Source organism: Lissotriton helveticus, chromosome 10, assembly GCF_964261635.1.
Source record: "Lissotriton helveticus chromosome 10, aLisHel1.1, whole genome shotgun sequence".
Lineage (NCBI taxonomy): Eukaryota > Metazoa > Chordata > Amphibia > Caudata > Salamandridae > Lissotriton > Lissotriton helveticus.
Genome location: NC_136071.1, coordinates 794,927,524 through 794,947,305, shown reverse-complemented (window position 1 = coordinate 794,947,305; position 19,782 = coordinate 794,927,524). Strand labels below are relative to the sequence as shown.

Below are 19,782 nucleotides of genomic sequence, written 5' to 3'. Positions count from 1 at the left end.
CATTTTTGTAAGTTAGGCACTTTTAGCAAAATGTAAGCACCTAACTCTGACTTAGCACATTTGGACATTTATTGTCATTAAAAGGACACCACATGATTTAACAGCATGTGTGCTTATAGTTTAGAAATAGGCATGTGTTAATCATGCCAAAGCAGAGTCTTTGAGTAAGTGAACCAAAAATACTTTCCATCATGTACTGAAAGAATCATTACAATTGTAAACCCATTTGTTCTCCATTCTTTTGCAGCAATGAAGGAGTCTGCTAAAGATACGTTTTCCCTGGCACTTAATTGACAGAAGCTAGCAGCATGTTCAGTGTTGAGGACCTTCTAATTTCTCATGGGTACAAACTGCCAACGAATACACCTGACCCATATGAGAACAAAAGCGATGGATGCCACTACGAAATTTCACAGAAGCGAGAGGGGCGTGGAACATTGAATGGCTATGAGACAAACAACGGAGTTCACAGCCTCAACAAGAATTCGTTGGTGAAAGGATACTACAGTGATAATGAAGACGAGCAGGGCAATCAAAAAAAGACGACTAACACAACAAACTTTACTAAGGCCGAAGGATGTGCTTCTACTCTGCTTAGTTCAGCTGTGGGGTAAGCCAGCATATGCTCTTTTATTTTTAGCTTTATTAAATTTTTTTCTAGTTTTAGCTATGTTCACTAAATAGTGTTTAACTAGTATGTAATGTGTATTTTCACCTGCCACAAGATTGTTACATTTAACAGCTCTTTCTTGGTGAAGAATGGGCACCGTGTGAACCACAGTAGTCCTTAACTGAAGAAGTCCTGAAATGTGCGTCATGTGGTGAGATAAGCGCGTTCTCTGCTAGGGACATTTATTATGTGATTGCTGAAAGAAGTCCAATCTTTGCGGCAGAGCTACTTTAGGATCATAGGACCAGTGTGACTTCTCATGTTGGTAAAGCATGGCGGACTGTACCATCAATACCATTCTTTCTGAGAAAAAAATATCTGAGTGAGAGTTAGACAACTGTATTTGAAGTGGACCAACCGCAGCTGGGTGGTGGAGGTACGCGACCAGTTCACGACACCCGATGCTTCTGCCACTCAGAGCTGATTATAGTCTTGAATTAATTGTTGTATAATGCTTTATATTGCTTGTGTCCTTTAATTGATGAATGCCTTGGTTGTAACCAAGCTTTTATTATATTTTTTAATTAGTAATTGTTCGTAGTGGAGCAAATTAGACAGGGATGAAGCACCCATTTAACATGTAGCATATTTATGTAAAAGAAAATATGCAACATCTGTTAGGACGGAACCAACCACAGAATAATTATGCATGTTGAGAAGAATATAAAGCAGGGAGGACAGGACAGAGAAAAATATTGTGAATTAAATCAACCGCATCTTAGCAGCAGTTTGTTTGTAAATCAGACTATATCAATGCCAGCGTTTTTACTTATGGAGTAAAGGCCGTGTGTGTTCACTTAGACGGAGTTATTTTGGGTCAATTTGGTGGGTGCTCCTGAAAGGCAGTTGCAATTATTTTCCATTACACACGAGTCCAGACTGTGGGTCAAATGTGTCAGACCTTTTTTCAGGTCGCAAGTGGCCTAATGTGCAGAATCAAGCCGTTTGCGACTGCTCAAGCGTTTTTAAATGTACAAAAGCCAACGTCTAATTCGGTAACCTTTTATCGAATCACAATTCGGGTTTGCGATTTGGTATTTGGAAGGGGCATGTTTAAGGCGTCCCTTCCTAATACTGATTGGGAGTGGTATGTATGAATGTTTTGCAACCAAATTAAGATTGCAAAGTATTCTTTTTTAATGACCCCTTAGAGGAGGTGGTAACAATTCGCAAATGGGAAGGGCCGATAGGACTCCTTCCCTTTTGTGAATGTTGATACAAATATTTTTTTAAACAGTCGGTGGTCCCATGTACCACTGCCTACTCTTTAAAATGGAATCTTTAAAAGTGTATTTTTTTTTCTTTTTAAACGCTTCCTGTTTTCCTTTAAGGAAAACGGGATACATAAAAAAAGTTACTTTATTAAAAAAGAATCACATACATAGCGGTCACCAGTCCTGCGATAGCTGCAATTCCTAATGAGTCACAAACTGCTACATATCTCATTAATATTCATGAGGTAGGTCAATTTGCACACCACTAGGAATCACTAAATGAAACTCAATGTGTTTCATACATTTGGAATAGTAATTATCAGCCAACATCGTGTGCTAAACAAACCAAACAGTGGAATGGGGCAATGAGGCCTGTTCCTTCTTTAATCCTGGACGTTTTCTCTGTAACGGGGCAAGTCCAATAAATATGAAATATGTCCTTCCTATCTTATACCAACCGTTTTATATACATCTCTATGTAACAAAAACGGCAGTCACTAAAGCGCTCAACAGCTGCACTCGTTCCTGGTGACCCTCTTTTAGCAGCATTCTGATTCTGTTTTACAAAAACCGGCTGTGCCCACTATAGGCTGTTGGTAAAACAAGCTAAAACGAATTACTTGAGCAGCGGTGTTTAAAAACTTAAAACTCCTTGAAGTAGTTATTTAAAGTTATGAGAGAGACCTCTCATCCTTTGTCTATTAGATCAACTACTAAATTATTTTTTTCAAAGTAAGAGTATGAGCTTTTTTAACAGCTTTTTATTAAACTTTTTGAAATTCAGAGTATGAGTCATCTCTCTACTGTTGGCCAGCCGATGCTAAAACATTGAAGTGCACAAAGATTCAAGGAGAGATCTATTCTGTGCGTCTCTACAGTTTTCTTGTTCTCCTCACCTCACGTTCTAACTTTTCTACATGGGTTAAAATTTCTGCAGAGTGCCCATTTCTTGTTACCAACTGGGAATGATTACATGTGCCCCAGTAAATTGTGGTCCCTACTAAAACACCTGTTTGTGCAGGGATCGGAATTATAAGTGGTGCAGTAAAGTTTGCACTTTATGTTAAATTTTGGCAGGTCAAAACTGCCAGAATGTAAAAGGTGAAAGGGACCCTGTATGTTCCAGGACGTGGATTCTGGTATGGTAATTCCCCATTGAAGAGAAAATTCTACGTTTTTTTTTAATGCAACAGATATATTCTGAACCCCGGGTGTCAGATTTTTATCAGGTACGATGAATACTCACTAGTTCCCCAGGGCATTCATATTCACACCCATGTATTCTGTGGACTCAGTCATGTTTCTGACCTAAACTAAAATTCAGAATTCTTTGTTTCAGGTACCATACTCGGTTAAAAGAGCTTTTCTTCTCCTGTTATTAAAAAGCTCACATTAGATTATAAGGATCCTGATAATGTAAAGCCTATATTGTTGCCTCCAACAGCATCCAAGGTAGTCAAGAGGTTGCCCCTATGTGACATAGAGAGAATCAGGTTTTAGACACCCCCTAGGGGAACACAATCCGTCCAAGCAAATGTACGTAATGATTTTTTGTTGATCATTTTATGCAGGTGGTGAGGCTGCTTTGGCTCTTTTGGCTATATTAATGGCCTTCAACAGGGTTGACCGTAACATATTGATCCACTGACTTGCATCTGCAGACATTTTGTAATGCTGGACTGAACTGCTTTCACTCCTTTATTAATGATTGGTCTAACACTTCGTCCTCCATTTCTTTCAAAATGCTACCTGATCATTCAAAAAGCGCTCAGTGCTTCTCCATATTACTAGATCCTGTTCAATGGCTATGCCCAGCAAGTTGCTCTTCACATCCACTAACATCGCTCTACTATAAACCCAGACTAATTAGATCCAAGTCAAATTGGCATGGTATGATGGCAAGATTTTTAAATGGCTGTTTATACATTGATGCCAAAGAACTTCCTTAAATTAAATTCCACTAAGACAGGTGGATTGGTCGTTAGGTGACAGCAGGTACCTCTAGATTTCAACAGTTTTGCCACCTAAACTGGGCTATAATGTGGTACCTTTCATTTTGGTAAAATATCTGGTATTCGTGCTTGAATTTCATTTTACCTGTGACACAAGTGAATTTGGTGATTGTCAACCTGTTGTTGCTATTAATTGCCAGTACGAAGGCTCAGTGATAGAATGTTTTCATCTGGTTTCTTCATTGATCACAAGCTCACAGTTATGAATCCCTGAAACACAGACTTCGACTTTCATCATTCAGAGGTCCGTGAATGGAGCATCATTGAATTGCTTAAGGAGGAATTATATTATCTGTGGTTGCTGAAAAAGATCTGTGTTTTTATTGTACATCAACAAACTCTATTGTTGCTAGTTTGCACTATTCAGCCTTAATTGACCATTGTAGAATCTTTGCTTCAGGCTAGTGTTAATATATATAACAAACCTCCAAATGTCCCAGAACTGTTGTCTGCTTTGTATTGGCTTTAAGAAAATTGATCAAGTTTCATAGGAGCGCTGAACACTCCACTGGCGCCCAGTGGAGTTCCCATCAACATTAATTTTACAGTCTGCTATATTTTTCAACAACAGTTCTACTAAGGCAACCCTTAGTAGTTAGCTGCAAAACCTTGGGCTTTACAATCTAAGTTGCTCACTATGTTCTGCATTGAGTGTTCTCCTATCATTTCAACACATGATTATAGGCCGTGTTAGAGGCTTTTCTCTTTGTCATTATTCAGACATTGTCTTACCATATGGACATTAGAAATACCTCAATAACCCTAGAGCCATAAATCTGGTTTGTTTCAGATGTTTCTCTCACAAAATGTATGGATACTTTGGGTTCATGTGTGCTCTACAAGGTCTTAGTTATCTGCAGGAACATATACTTATTTGCAGTTTCTTTTTGCATTTTTAAGTGACAACTTTGTATTAAAATCAATTCTGGTCTGAAGTCTGCAAATCAAGTCACAGTTTTGCATAGGGTTTGAAACTTTTCCACACATACACCCGATTCCGTTATGGAATATATTTGATGAATTAGACTCTACCCGCGATAGAGTTGCTTTGCTGAAGGTCTTACTTCATGTACTTCGGCATCGCAGTTATTTTAGAACTTACTGTTTTGCAGCGTCAATCTTTCTGGATTCACTATGCTGTGCATTATTCCGCGGTCTAGTGGTTGGGTCCGTAATCGTAGTCTTTTCTTTTTTTTTCGTAGCCCAGGTGGGCTTCCTGTGACGTCGGCATGCTTCCTGCGGATGCGCTATCTTCAGATTCTTTTTTCCGCCGTTGGATCTGGATCGTTCCCGAAAGGGCTCCAGAGTTATGGAGGGAAGAAAACGCAGAAAAGATGATATTGCAGGAAAATCAAGCGAAGACGACGAGGAACAACACGATCGAGCACGGACGATGAAGGAGAAGGGGAACTTCGTAAACTTCGACGTCCAACGAAGGATGCGCGCACAGGGGGCCCCCTGAGCACAAGAAATGTACATGACACCGTTTAAATTCTGCCGTAAATGCCATCACAAGTACGCGCAGAAGGACCAGCACCCGGTTTGCAACCTCTGCCTACCGGTCGACCACGAGAGCAAGGACTGCAACGCCTGTTCCGCCTTCATGCCATAGACTCTCCGGGTTAGAGAGCGTCAGAGACGAGCCAATTACAGCATGCAGGGGAAGGGGCAACCACCGTCCCTTCGAGACCTGGGGCTATCAAGCGATGAGGAGGACTACACCGCTGAAGAAGACGACGGCTACACGGTCGTAGAGACCGATAAGAAGACTTCAAAGGAGGTAGGAGAGTCGATGACCCCAAACCCCCTGAAAGACTCCCGAAGGTCTGAGCAAGACTCTCGAAAAACTGAGTCAAAGTCTTCGAAAGGAGCACTGGTGCCGAAATCCTCGACGGCCGCAGATGCATCCAGGGGCAAGCAGCACAGCGGATCCTTAGATAAGGACTCCCAGGTGGTAAAGACCGGCGAAAAGCCAAGGTCGTCGAAGAACGTGGCCGAAAAGGAGCGTTCGTCTTCGAAAGACAAAGACCCGAAGGGCGCCTCGGCGTCGACCAAGGATCTGAAACCCTTCTCGACGTCGAAGAGATCGGCCGAACACTTCAACGCCGAACAGGCGGCCGAAATGGAAAGGAAGAAAAGACGGTTCGAAGCAGAGATGGATAACATCCTGCAGAGGAAAAGGGAATTCGATGAAAGAATGAAGGGCTACGCGATTCCGCCGAAACAGAAAACGGTAATCGTCGAATTAGAAGAGGAGGACGACTTTGAGGTCGAACAGCCGCCGAAAAGTCCTGAGAACCTCGACCAAGCACAGGAAGAAGCCTCCTACTACGAGGAGGAGGGCGACGACGATCGACGAATGATCCTCGGCTCAATATCCTCAGGGACACAGGACCTGGAGTGGCAGGACCTCGACGCTGAAAATCCAGAAGAAGGCGTAGACTCTTACCCTTCGAGGCCTTCGCCGCCAGACGACATTGGGGCCTACAATATCGCTGTCAAAAATGCAACAGCAGCTTTTGGAGTTAAGCTGGAGGAGGAGAAGCAGAAGGCAGACTTCCTCTTGGAGACCCTGCTCCCCACACAAACTAGGAGCCAGTACCTCCCCAGGCTGGACAGTGTCATGGCCCAAGGTAGAGAGGCGTTCAAAGAACCCGCAACATGCAGGTCAGTGACGCCGAGGACAGAAAAGAAGTACAAGCACTCCTCTAAGGATCATCCCTACATCAGAGGATCGGTGACGGCGGACTCCATCATTGCGGCGACCGCCAGAAAAAGGGCTAATGTGTCAGCAACAACAGGGCCACCACCAGACAAGGAAAGCAGGAGGATGGACCTAACAGGGAGGAAGATAGAGAGAAATGCGGCAATGCACTGGTGCATGGCAAACTCTAACGCCCTGCTAAACAGGCACCAGTACCAGATTTTGGATAAAATCGGGCAGCTGCTCAAACATCTACCAAATGAGTACCAACAGAGGGCGACACACCTCGTCGAAGAGGGGAAGTATGTGGCAAACTCTTGCCTTAAGACAGCCTTGGACGGTGCGGACACGTCCAGCAGGCTGATGATGTTGGGAATAACGGAGAGGAGACAGGCCTTGCTCAGGATATCAGGTTAAAAACCAGAGGTGCAGAACAACATCCTAAACACCCCGTTCAATTGGGAGACACTGTTTGGGGCACTAGTGGATGAAAAACTCACCCAACTCAAAAAGGAGAACGAAACGGCAAGGTCCATGGGGGCCTTACAGTTCAGGGGCACAAAAAGGGGTACTCCATCTCGGAGGCCAAACAGAAGAGGGGGAACCAGCCAGGAACGTCCCACCAGACCTTCCAGCAGTCCAACCAAGGGGTCACCCAAACACAACAAGGGCATCAAAAACAAACCTGGCACTACCAGCAAAGGGGCCAATCCTTTTGCGGGAAGGCAAACGGACGTGGACAGAATTAAAGAGGGGGCCACCAACCCACCTCTAAGTGACTTCCACACGCACTACGTGCCCACCCACACAATACCTCCCGGGGTGGAGCACGACAAAACAAACACAGGATTACACTGACAGAACACCAACGACCATGTAACACCAGTAGGAGGCAGGCTAAGTCACTTCTTCAAGCAATGGACGAAGATAACAACGGACAAGTGGATACTCAACATCATCCAGTTCGGATATTGCATAGAACTGGAAAGGACACCGCCAAACAGGACACCAAAGAGAAGGGTTGATCAGCTTTCATGTGTTGGGGACCAAGAAGCCTTCGAGCACGACCCTTAGGCAACAGGGACTAGCGTCGAGAGCGTACCATCGGGTGACCCCTGACATGTTGGCGCAGGCATCATATGATCATCCGTGCCCCCTTGTGGGGGATTTGGACAAAGATCTGGAGTCCTTGCAGACGTGGCTCCTGGATAGGCTGAATGATCTTGCCCCTATACGGGACCCCCGCTCGGTATCCAAACGGGTCTCTGCCCCATGGTTTACTGGAGCGCTAGTGGTTTCTCGGAAGCAGTGCAAGGTGGCCGAAAGGGCCTGGCGTGCTCAATATGACTCCGCCACCAGGCTCGCGTATAAGACTATGATCAAGGCCTGTCATCGGGATATTCTCCTAGAGAAGAAAGGCTATTTTGCCAGGAGGATTGAGGCTGCGTCTAATTCCTGCAAGGAGATCTTCACGATCGTTAGGGAATTCACGGCTCCACGGTCGAATTCCATTCAGACCGCTCCCTCTGAGCTGTGGGTTGCTGATCTCGCCAACTTCTTCACTACAAAGATAAAGCGGATTCAGGATTCTTTTCCTCCAGGGCAGGCTTTAATTACTCTTGGCTCCGATGTTGAGCCAGCTCCATCGGCTCCGTCTGGGCCAGTCCTGTCAGATTTTCCGCCCATTTCAGCTCCTACGTCATTGACACTTATGGCCACTCTTAAATCGGGCTCGCCACTTGACCCATGCCCGGCCAAAGTCCTGGCGAGGATGGCGGCAGTGATTAATCCGCTGGCGAATCCCCTCTTGAATCTCTCCTTGAACCGGGGGGGTGGTCCCTCCGGCTTGGAAGCAGGCTATGGTCATCCCTCTTATTAAGAAGCCTGGTCTTGACCCCGAGGTATTGGCCAATTATAGGCCCATCTCTCTTCTCCCTGCACTGGCCAAAATCTTGGAGAAGCATGTGCACAGTGTGCTCACGGATTTTTGGGAATCACACGATCTGCTTCACTCCACTCAATCCGGTTTCCGGTCTAATCTTAGCACTGAGACAGCGTTACTGGAGGTTTCGGAAGCCATTAAGGAGACACTGGATTCGGTTGGCAAGGCTATGTTGGTCATGCTTGACCTGTCGGCGGCCTTTGACACCGTCCCACACGAGGGTCTACTCGTCAGACTTCATGAGATCGGTCTGAGGGGGACGGTGCTTAGCTGGTTTAGATCCTTTTTAGCGGGACGTCGACAAACGGTCTGGGCCTCATTCAGCTCGGCTGAGATGCCGCCTCTGGGAGTCGGAGTCCCGCAGGGCTCGGTGCTGAGCCCGACTCTATTTAACATCTTTATGACCCCTCTGGCGGCACTGGCTGAGTCTTTTGGGGCCCAGATCGTATCCTATGCCGACGATACCCAGCTCCTTTTCACCTGCAGGAAAGGAGAGGATTTTGACGGAGAGAGTATCCGTGAGTGCCTTGGGGCTGTTTTTGAATGGTTCCAGCTGAACAGCCTCATGTGCAACTCCGATAAATCGGAGGTACTCTTCTTCGGTGGTCAATCTGATCCAGACTGGCAGGAATGGTGGCCCGCTGACATGTCTCCTCCAGCCCGCTCGTCTCAGTCGGCTAAGAACCTGGGAATCAGGATGGACAATGGTCTAACTTTTAGATCTCAGATCCTTGCCCTTTCTGGCACCTGCTTTGCCCTCCTTAGGATGCTTCGGAAGTTTCTTCCTTTGCTCTCTGAGGAGCACAGGAGGACGACGGTACAGGCCCTAATTGGGTCTAGGTTGGACAATGCCAACGTCCTCTATCTAGGCCTGCCAGAGTACCTCCTGCAACGGCTGCAGGTGGTCCAGAATACGGCCGCGCGAGCCATATTTGGCCTGCATAGGCAAGCCAGAGCCGCTGGTCTTCTGCAGTCCCTTCATTGGCTGCCTATCCGGAAGCGGATAGTTTTTAAGGCTCTGACCTTGGCCTTTAAGGCTCTCCATGCATCTGGGGCGAAATACTTGCAAAGGAGACTCGCTTTCTACCATCCGACACGATCTCTGAGATCAGAATCGTTGTCTCTCGCTTTGGTTCCGCGTGTGAAGAAGGCCCGTATTGGAGGGCGTTCCTTTAGGCTGCGGGCTCCACAGCTCTGGAACAATCTGCCTTTTGCACTGCGCAGTACCCCGAGCCTTCTGGCTTTCAGGAAGGGCCTGAAAACTTGGCTCTTTGCCCTTTAGACTTCCCGCTTTTTAACAGTCTCCTTCTTTTGTTCGTGGTTGTGTCTGTCTCTTTTGGTTGTCAATAAAGCGCCGGGACACTCTTCGGAGTAGCCGTGCGCTATAAAAGACAACAATTAACATAACATAACAATTAACATAACAGTCAGGAAGAGACCTAGAGCTACTTCAAAAGGAAGTGGAAGAACTCCTCCAAAAGGAAGCCATTGAACCAGTACCTTACAGAGAAAGGAACAGGGGATTATACTCAACATACTTCCTGGTTCCAAAGGTGGACGACACACTGAGACCCATCCTGGACCTGAGGTTCTTAAACAAGTACGTAAGAACACAGAAGTTCAAAATGACGTCCCTGCAAGAGGTCATTCCTCAGCTAAGAGACGGAGACTTCATGGTCAACATAGACCTCAAAGATGCCTACCTGCATATCCCATATGAACAGGCGGCACAAACACCTACTGGGATTTGCCATCAACAAACATCACTACCAGTTCACAGCCCTGGCGTTCGGACTAAAATCTGCCCCAAGGGTTTTAACAAAGTGCCTTGCAGCAGTGGCAGCGCACCTAAGGAGGGAAGGGATACATGTATACCCTTACCTAGACGACTGGCTAATAAAGGCAAGTTCACACAAAGCATGCAAGGAACATGCTCAGCGCGTGACAAGTACACTGATGGACCTGGGATTCTCCATTCACTGGGGGAAATCCTCAATGGAACCAGAGCAAGTAAAAATCTTCCTGGGTGCACAGATCGACACTATACAGAGCAGGGTGTGGCCCAGCGACAAGAGGACACTGGCCCTATTGAAGGAGACGCACCTCTACCAGAAGGGGCGAGCTCTGACAGTGAGGACAGCGAGCAAGATCATGGGCATGATGGCCTCCTGCATACTTGTCCCAAATGTACGGCTCCACATGAGACCATTACAGGAATGGCTGCAAGAACAATGGTCACAAGCTACAGGAAGTTGGGAAGATCTAGTGGTTGTAACGCACGCATTGCAGGAGGAGATGTTGTGGTGGAACAAGAAGAACATAACAGAAGGGAAGCCTTTAACACCACCGACCCCAACAGTGACCATCACCACAGATGCATCCCAGAAGGGATGGGGGGCTCACATGACCAAACTCAGGGTGCGGGGTCTGTGGACTCCAGCGGATGCGGTCAAACACATCAACTACCTGGAACTAAAGACAGTGTTCCTCGCCCTGAAGGCCTTCCAAAAGAAACTATACGACCAGAGAGTGTTGATCCAGACAGACAACACGACCACGATGTTCTACATCAACAAGCAAGGAGGAACACAATCAGCACCGCTATCGAAACTAGCTCAGGAGATATGGAGATGGGCCATACTGCTAAATATAGACCTGCTAGCCATACACCTACCAGGGAAGGACAATGTGGAAGCAGACTGGCTCAGCAAGCAGACATCGGCATCCCACGAGTGGGAGCTCAATGCACAGGAAGCGCAAAGACTGTTCAGAAAGTGGGGAACACCGACAATAGACCTGTTTGCAACACACCAGAATGCAAAATGCCAAAGCTTCGCATCCAAGCAACCAGGGAAAGGATCCCTGGGGAATGCCCTATGGATAGACTGGTTGAAAACATTTGCCTACGCTTTTCCCCCCGATACTACTGATACACAGGGTACTCAGCAAGTGCAGAACCAGCAGCATGACCCTGATCCTGGTGGCACCACAGTGGGCCAGGCAGAGCTGGTACTCACAGATAATGGAAATGGCACAGGGTGCACCCCACAGGTTCGGGAAAAGGCAAGACTTACTCTCCATGCAAGGCGGAGAAGTCCGACATCCAGAGCCAGAGAGTCTCAGTTTAGCGGCGTGGCTCCTGAAGACTTAGAGTTTGCGCACCTAAAGTTACCTGAGAGCACCCTGAGGGTACTACGAGAGGCAAGAAGACCTAGCACACGACTGTGCTATGCAAAACGGAAGAGATTTACACTATGGTGCCACAAGAAAAAGCTACACAAGAAGATGACAAGAGAATCAACGGTGTTAAGATATCTCACACACCTGCTGAAGGAAAACCTAAGCTCCTCCTCGCTTAGAGTGCACCTTGCGGCGATAGTGGCCTTCACAAGGGGAGAAACGGGGAAGAGCCTCTTTACATCACAGATAGTGAAAAGATTCCTAGAAGGGGCGAAGAGGATCGCACCTCCAAAAAGAATGCCACCGCCAGCATGGAACCTCAATTTAGTGCTAACAGAGCTCATGAAGGTGCCCTTTGAGCTGCTTCATAGGGCATCACTACAAATGCTAACTATGAAAACAGCCTTCTGGTGGCAATCACCTCGCTGCGCAGGGTGAGCAAACTACAGGCACTAACACGACAAGAACCCTACATCCAAATACACAATGATAGGGTGGCAATGAGAACTGACCCACACTTTATGCCAAAGGTGGTATCAAGGTTCCACATCAACCAAACAGTACAAATACCAAGCTTCTTTCAGAAGCCATCAACAAGCGCAGAGAGGGCACTGCATACTCTGGACGCTAGAAGGGCAGTAATGCACTACATAGAAAGGAACAAGGAGCACAGGAAAACAAAGCAGTTCTTTGTGTCCTTCGCAAGCAGTTACCTGGGTAAACCAGTAACAAAGGTTACAATCGCACGATGGATTGCCCTGACCATACAATTATGCCACAAACAGGCAGGCCAAGAGCTAGCAAAGGGGACACATGCCCACCCTACTAGGAAGAAGGGAGCAACAATAGCCTTCCTGGCTAACACACCCATTCAAGACATATGCCTGGCGGCAACATGGGCTTCGGTGCACACGTTCACTAAGTACTACTGCGTGGATATACAGATGAACAAGGAAGCACAAGTAGGACAAAAGGTGCTTCAACATATATTCAACAACCAACGCTCATCTTCCACCCAGCCGCCACAACAATAACAAACCACTACAAAGTCTATGCACAGCATAGTGAATCCAGATAGATTCACGCTGCAAAAAAAATAGTTTCTTACCTGCTGGAGCAGTTTTGCAGCTTGAAGATCTTTCTGGATTCACTAGCGAACCCATCCACCTCCGCCAGAAAGATGAGGCTGGAGAAGAAGGTTGTAATACAAGGACAAAACAGAAAACAGACACCTTGAAAGACAAGCGGGGAAAAAGTTACTTACTTGAAAAAATACAGATGAAATTGACAAAGGATTCACAAACAGAACAATCCAAGAGAAAAAAAAAAGAATCCGAAGATAGCGCCCAAAGGTGGGAGCTTCCGTAGGAAGTGTGCCAACGTCACAGGAAGTACACTAAAGGTTGGACGTCGACGCCCACCTGGGCTACGAAAAACAAAACAAAAAACCAAAGAAAAGACTACGATTCCGGACCCAACCACTAGACCGCGGAATAATGCACAGCATAGTAAATCCAGAAAGATCTTCAAGCTGCAAAACTACACTGACAGGTAAGAAACTATTTGTTACTGTTCACAAAGTTGCCAAATCATGTTTTTAGTTTTTGCCTCAGTAGTTTGTTTGCCTTGTAGCAAAGTCTACTGTATAGAAAAGGGTTTTCAGTACATTGCTAGGCATACCGTACAACCAGTTCCTATGCAAGCTGTAATCTGTATCTCACATACCGGGATCACAAATTGGCCTGGGGACCCTGAAAAAAGTGGCCCACATTTGCTGATTGCGTCTTTTCTCAAACTGCTTCAGTGTTATAAAAAGGGGTGGGGTTTCAATAAAAGAAGCATGTTTTCTTAACTTCACTGAAATAAAAAAAAAAAAAAATGCAAACGTTGCCAGGACTCTGCACAGATTAGTTTACAATGGTGAACCACACCTGAAAATAAGTGAGGCCACTTCCGCTCAGGCCCTCTGCGACGGCTCAATCTGCATACATTCATTAATGGGCCATCCCATTGAGAGACGGGAAATGAGACCTTCGCCCTGTTTGTAAAAGGGCGGTAATAGAGGCCCATCTGCCTCCAGAAAGGCCACTCAGACAGCCCATATTGGCCACCTCGGCGGCCAAAAAAGCGGCCCATAGCTGGTACTAAGACTCCGGCTCTCTGCCCATTGCCCGAGTGCCCACCTTACCAATCCCTTCCTGCTAATGCCTGCATTGGTAAAAGCAAACAAATCCACCCATCAGTGCCTGTCTCCCAATCATCCCAGAACATCTGATGGCTGCCCGATCCTCCCCTCCCACGTTTTGCACAAGGTCCCCAGGAATACCTCAGTCAAGCACTTCTCTTATTTCCCTATCCAAGCATTGATAACTTTTGGTGCAGTTTTATCAATTTTAGCACGTTTTATTCAATGGATTTACAAAGTAGGACACAGTGAATAATGAAAAAAGAAATTCCTATGTGGGAGGTTTTGTAGAGTTTGGTGCCTTTCCGTTCATATCAAACCCAGGAAAGAACAGCACACAATGTTCTTGGAAAACGCAAGTTGCTCTGAAACATTTCGCCCAATGCAAGATTTTGCCTTATCTCCGGATAAGCGTTCTGGCCAATATCCCGTTGGGAATAAAGATTCAAACCATTCACTGAGACAGGAAACAGGTTCTGCTACTGCTAAAAATGCCTGAGTAGTTATTCTATGCTTTGAAATATATTTGGTTTCGTTTGATATTGTAATATCAAATACGCAGCTTGTTATTACCCGAGAAAGCACACAAAAGAAGGACTTCATTATTGTTATTCTGATCGTTTAGAAAGTAGTGTACATGTTTATTATTATTTAAATCATGTAGATGCATGGCCTACCCGCATGAGCACTTTCACTGACATGTTTTAATAACAGTTATATAATGAATGGAAGTTTACAATATATGTATAAACATTTCTCTAATTTTCCTATTTTTGTCTAGTTGTGACCTTACTAGTTACCCGTAATGAGAACATGAGGTAGCTACTCTACTGTAATTCGTTACTACAGCTTTACTGTGACGTCACAGTGCCTGCAGCAGACCTTGTGAAAGACCGGTCACGGAGAATAATTACAACCTTTATTTACACAGGGAAAGAGAAGAACGAGCTTTGTAGCTATTCTGAGCTACTTTGCTATGAAAATGAGCAGTCATTAACAAAGGGGAGACATCTGCGGCAGTATGTTTATTTTTTGAACTGCTAGAGTTCACTGTAGGGAAACCGGAATCTCTCATGTTACAACATATACTGAAACTAAACCGTTTTTGAAAGTGACTTACTTTAACTTGTTTATCATTTTTGAAACATATTACTAGTTTCATAATGGTTTGTTTATTTTCGCTCTTCAAATTCTGCATTTGTTTTAGATGTCTGCAAACATACTATGGGGCTCACTTATGGTGCGGCGGCTGCTTGCAGACTGCCAGGTCAGCCGAGGCCCTGCGACGTATTTGTTCATCTGACAGAAGGCTGCCCTCCATATCTAGAAATGCCTGCCAGCCTAGCGCAGATACCTCTTCTGGTGCAGCAAATGCGCTGAAGGCAGAGCAGTTTAGCTAGCAGGTGTCATGTTTTTTTGGCCACACTCAGCTACCATTTTTGTAGGCTGGGCTTGATTTCAGTAAAATAAAGATGAGCAGTCCTGAAGTGTGGTGTGTTTTGTCCTAGAGCATCATGCGTGACTGTCACTGTTGTAGCGTCCTGCCAGCCTAGGCACTGGCCAATTAGTACGCCACACACACAGTAATTGTACACGTCTTTATCCCGCTGCGTGTAAGCCCAAACCGCACAGTCTAAGCCTGCTTTTAATTCATCCCTTCCTCGCTTACGTCACAGGTCTACAGTGTACAGTGGGAAACTAAAGAGTTCCTGGGGAGTGCCTTTTGTTGTTGACCGGTGAGAAGGAGAGCGCAGGCTGTGCCGAAGTGAAGGAGGGCTGCCTGCCGACCCCCGAAAATCGACTGTATTGCCGCCTACACCCGGGGACTGAACCACAGCCCCCAGGGTGCATCACTGCACACACACCTGCTTGAACTCAGGGGGACGTGCTGACATCGTGCCTAAAAGCGCTGCCTCTGCCCCTGTCTTGTGGGAGTGCCTTTTGTTGTTGACCAGTGAGAAGGAGAGCGCAGGCTGTGCCGATGTGAAGGAGGGCTGCCTGCCGACCCGAAAATCGACCTTATTGCCGCCTACACCCGGGGACTGGACCACAGTCCCCAGGGTGCATCAATGCACACACACCTGTTCGAACTCAGGGGGAGGCGCTGACATCGCGCCTAAAAGCCACTCCCTTTTTTCCGCGGCGCGGGACGTGGTGCGAGACAAGGCTGAGACTAAGCCCGGGACCAAGGGCGAGCCTGTCTGTGCTTGTCCGTGACTGGGAGAGACTGGACTGGGCCACCCCTCTGTTGTTGTTTGGACTGTGAGAACCAGTATATGGACTTTTTCTATTACGGAACGCTGTAAGAAGCCGGGGATCTGTAAATATATACTATAGTGTGTATGTGGGTTTGTCAAATTTTATGGGTTTGCATTTCTCTGTTATTGTTTAGCAACTGATAACATTCTAGTTAGCTCTATTATTGGTCTAGCTGTATATAGGAAGGGTAATAGTTATTGGGAAAACTACTCCCCCCTGCCAAAGGCCCAATACCAGACAGAAATCTTCCAAGCAAATTGTCCATCCCCACCCTACAGCCATTGATAGAATGTTACAACAGGTCTCTAGTGAAATTGAACGTACAGAGAGGCGTTTGTCCCTTACACCAAGATTACCCATTGTGACCCAGTTGGTTGAGCCAAGTACCCCTGACACCCCAGAGGTATCTATTCAACAAATATGTGTTAATTAATTAGAGCTACTGCCGGCACAAGTTAGTGTACCCCTAACTAGAGTCAATAGAGTAGATAAGGGTGGGAGAGGGAAAAGGAAATGCCCTGCGCAAAAAAAGCGTACAGTTAAAGGGTGGACATGGAGCTGGCTGGCATGTGTAGAAAGAGAGCATTTTGATTCCGCAGAGATTAGCCCTTTGGCCACCCACACAAATTCTGATGTCTTAGATTGGGCCAAGGTGTTTAAATCGGAACTTAAAACTTTTTTTGATCAGCTTCTTAAATCAGAACTCCGTGGTGTTATGAAAAGTATTGCCACACTAAAAACATCCTTGGACACTTGGGGACCCAAAATCGATGCAGTATTAAAAATTAGTGACAGCTTAAAGGCTACAAATAGGACTGTCAAAAGCCAAGGTACGCAGGCTTCCCTTTCCCTTGGTGGGCATAAAGACCCCATAGTAGGCCACCTGAATACCAATAATCGAAAAATGCCCAGTGGACAGATTTCTGATAATCATCTGGAGAGTAGCACCCACCCTAGGGTTCCCGAACCAAACCGCAGAGTCCAAAACCATAATTCTGAGGCATCTGGTACAGGTATGGCTGATGCTCACCAGGTCCCACATTCAGTGCCAAATCCCGTAGGGTATACAACACCGTCAAAAACAAGCCCGATAAAACCTGCTCTCCAATGTATAGATCTACCCCCAGAATCAACACCCTATGTGGTAATTCTAGCGGCAGTTTCTCCCCTGGAGTCGGGTCGGGGTGAAACATTTATGGAATTGAAAAATAAATTAATCTATTGGCTGAAAAAACACAAACCACTTCCTTCCTTGGCACATACTGAAATCTTATTTGCGCGTAGGGTTAGCTGGCTTGGACAGAGACAAAAGGATATTTCTGGGGATTGTGTGGTGATAAACTTTAGAGCTAGGAGGGTAGTAAACCACATTCTTAAAGGAGGACTAACTGGTACAGGGTTGGGAGGGATTCAAGTTCTCCCATTGGGCTATTTCTATCCGCCCAGCCCTCTCCAAGATAGAAAGGATAGTGTGTACAAAAAGTGGGAAAAGCGTGCACAGAATAATGTCCCGCCACACTAAGTCCAAGACTGGGGAAATCAGGAATACTTCAATATATCTGTAAATAATCCTTTTAGTCCTCTGGACTTGGTTGACTGACTAGCCCCCTTGCAAGAAAATCCGAGTCCAGTACCGAAAACTCATAGTGATTTCTGCCATTTAGAAAAAGCAAACCTTGGTAAACAGGCCTCTCAGTTGTCCCCAAAGAGAATTCCCCAATCTGAACCTCGGTGTATATCTAGTTGTGCACTACGCAACCCCACCCAACAGCTACAGGAGTCATCAGAGTATGAAGATTTAGCAATGATTATCCCTTTGAACATACAGCAGAGTGGGTCCCTGGATCAGAATAACTCGGGTGGCCATATAGCAATAGAACAGAGTATTAATATTCTATCCTGGAACGTGGCCGGCCTAGGTCCGAAATTAGACCTTCCAGACTGGGGTGCCTATGTTGATGCCCATGAGACCTGCTTGTTCCAGGAAACCTGGCTAAGGGTTTCCGCTAGCAGAGTAGGGTATGTAGCATACTTCATTCCAGCAACCCAAGGGATCAGGGGAAGACCCTCGGGTGGCTTAAGCATCTGGGTTGGAATCCACTAGGGATGTAAAACTAAAGTCCTTGATACGCTGTCTCCTGATATTCAGTGTATCCTTCTAACTTTTAATAATGTTATAAAAATAGCGCTTATAAACATATACTCACGTCCAGTGAAACAGGGGTCGACCTCGCAGGTTTTAGATTCTTTGATAACCTTTATACAAATTCTGCCTGAGAGCACTTACATAATAATTGGGGGGGACTTTAATTGCCATTTTGAACCCGTAAATGGCTTAAATACCCCCATTACTAGTGAGGAGGATTCCGTATGGTCAATACCTGACTGTAACACCTACCCGGTCAGGGGTTGGTCCCCGTTAGTTCTTCAATTGAACTCTTTTACCCTGATACACATGTTAAGGACATGTAGCGGACGTTTTCCCTCAGACAACCCGGCCACCCCTACCTATAATAAGAGAGGCCAAACTTCAATCATAGACTATATATTGTTAAATGTGGAGTTATGGCACAAAGTCTTGGATTTCGCAGTACACCCTCGCTGCGAAAACGACCATAACCCACTGGTGTTAAAAATTAATTTGCCGATTCTGGAGTCAGTCCAAGGTAATCCTATCCCAGCAAATCTAAATCTGGTAGCTACAGGTGGAGGCAGAAGGGTTCGGTGGGAAACTTTTGTCAAACAGATGATAAAAAGGCTGTTCTTTACGAACAGATTATTTCCCACCTGGAAGTTGCTTCCCAGTTACCAATAATCGACCCTAGCACCGGTTGTTTCCAAGAATTAGCTAAAAACTACTGGGAAATGTTTGGTAAAATGGCAGAGTTCTTTTATAATACTGATGTCAACGCTACTCCCGTCCCAACAATGCAAACTCCTGGTACAACAAATCCTGCAGAGAGGCCAAAAGTGCCCTGCTGTTAGCGGTTAAAGATAAGGATATCATTCGCACCAAGGAAACCAGGGCAATATATAAACAAACTGTAGCAAAGGCTAAATCCTTATGGGAAGCAGATAAATGGGAAACAATCAAACTGGCTTTAGATAACCGAGACATGAGGGCCTTCTGGAATTTAGTGAGAACCGGTAGGTCCGAAGGTAAATTGGCCATAGAACCGAACATAGGAGAGGAAGTCTGGAGGTTGCATTTCCAATCTCTATATTCTAAATTGGAGGTAGGAGAAAAACCTGACAGATATCCCACAGACCATAGTATTTTTGTGGTTCCCCTTGCCCTGGAGTGTTCAGCAAAAGAAGTCACTGTAGCTTTGGCCAAAATGCTTCTGGGTAAAATTCCAGGGGACCTATTTAAGAATCAAAGCTCTGTCTGCGCTATAAAAAAACAAACATGCAACAAAAAAAATGACTGTATGATTCTTGAAAAGTTTCATTTAAAAAATGACTGCATTACTAGTACTTTCATCAGCAGGAAACCACTTGAGATGCTTGGCCGTCACCAATGCACTCAGCTATCCCTTGCCAAAGACCCTGGACTGCCTGTCCTGTCCCCGGTAATTGTATCTGACTTAGGAAGACAATGACCTCTGGTTCTTTT

General features: G+C 45.8%; 1 protein-coding gene across 2 annotated transcripts in view; it reads left to right on the top strand.

Moving 5' to 3' along the window:
- The window catches only part of JCAD (junctional cadherin 5 associated), a 408,227-nt gene that overhangs the window by 236,093 nt on the left and 152,352 nt on the right, over positions 1-19,782 (top strand). For both annotated transcript variants that reach the window (XM_078663385.1, XM_078663386.1), the window contains exon 2: positions 248-610. In XM_078663385.1, coding sequence (XP_078519511.1) covers positions 309-610 — 302 coding nt within the window. In that variant the 5' untranslated portion in view covers positions 248-308. The remainder of the gene's footprint in view (positions 1-247; positions 611-19,782) is intronic.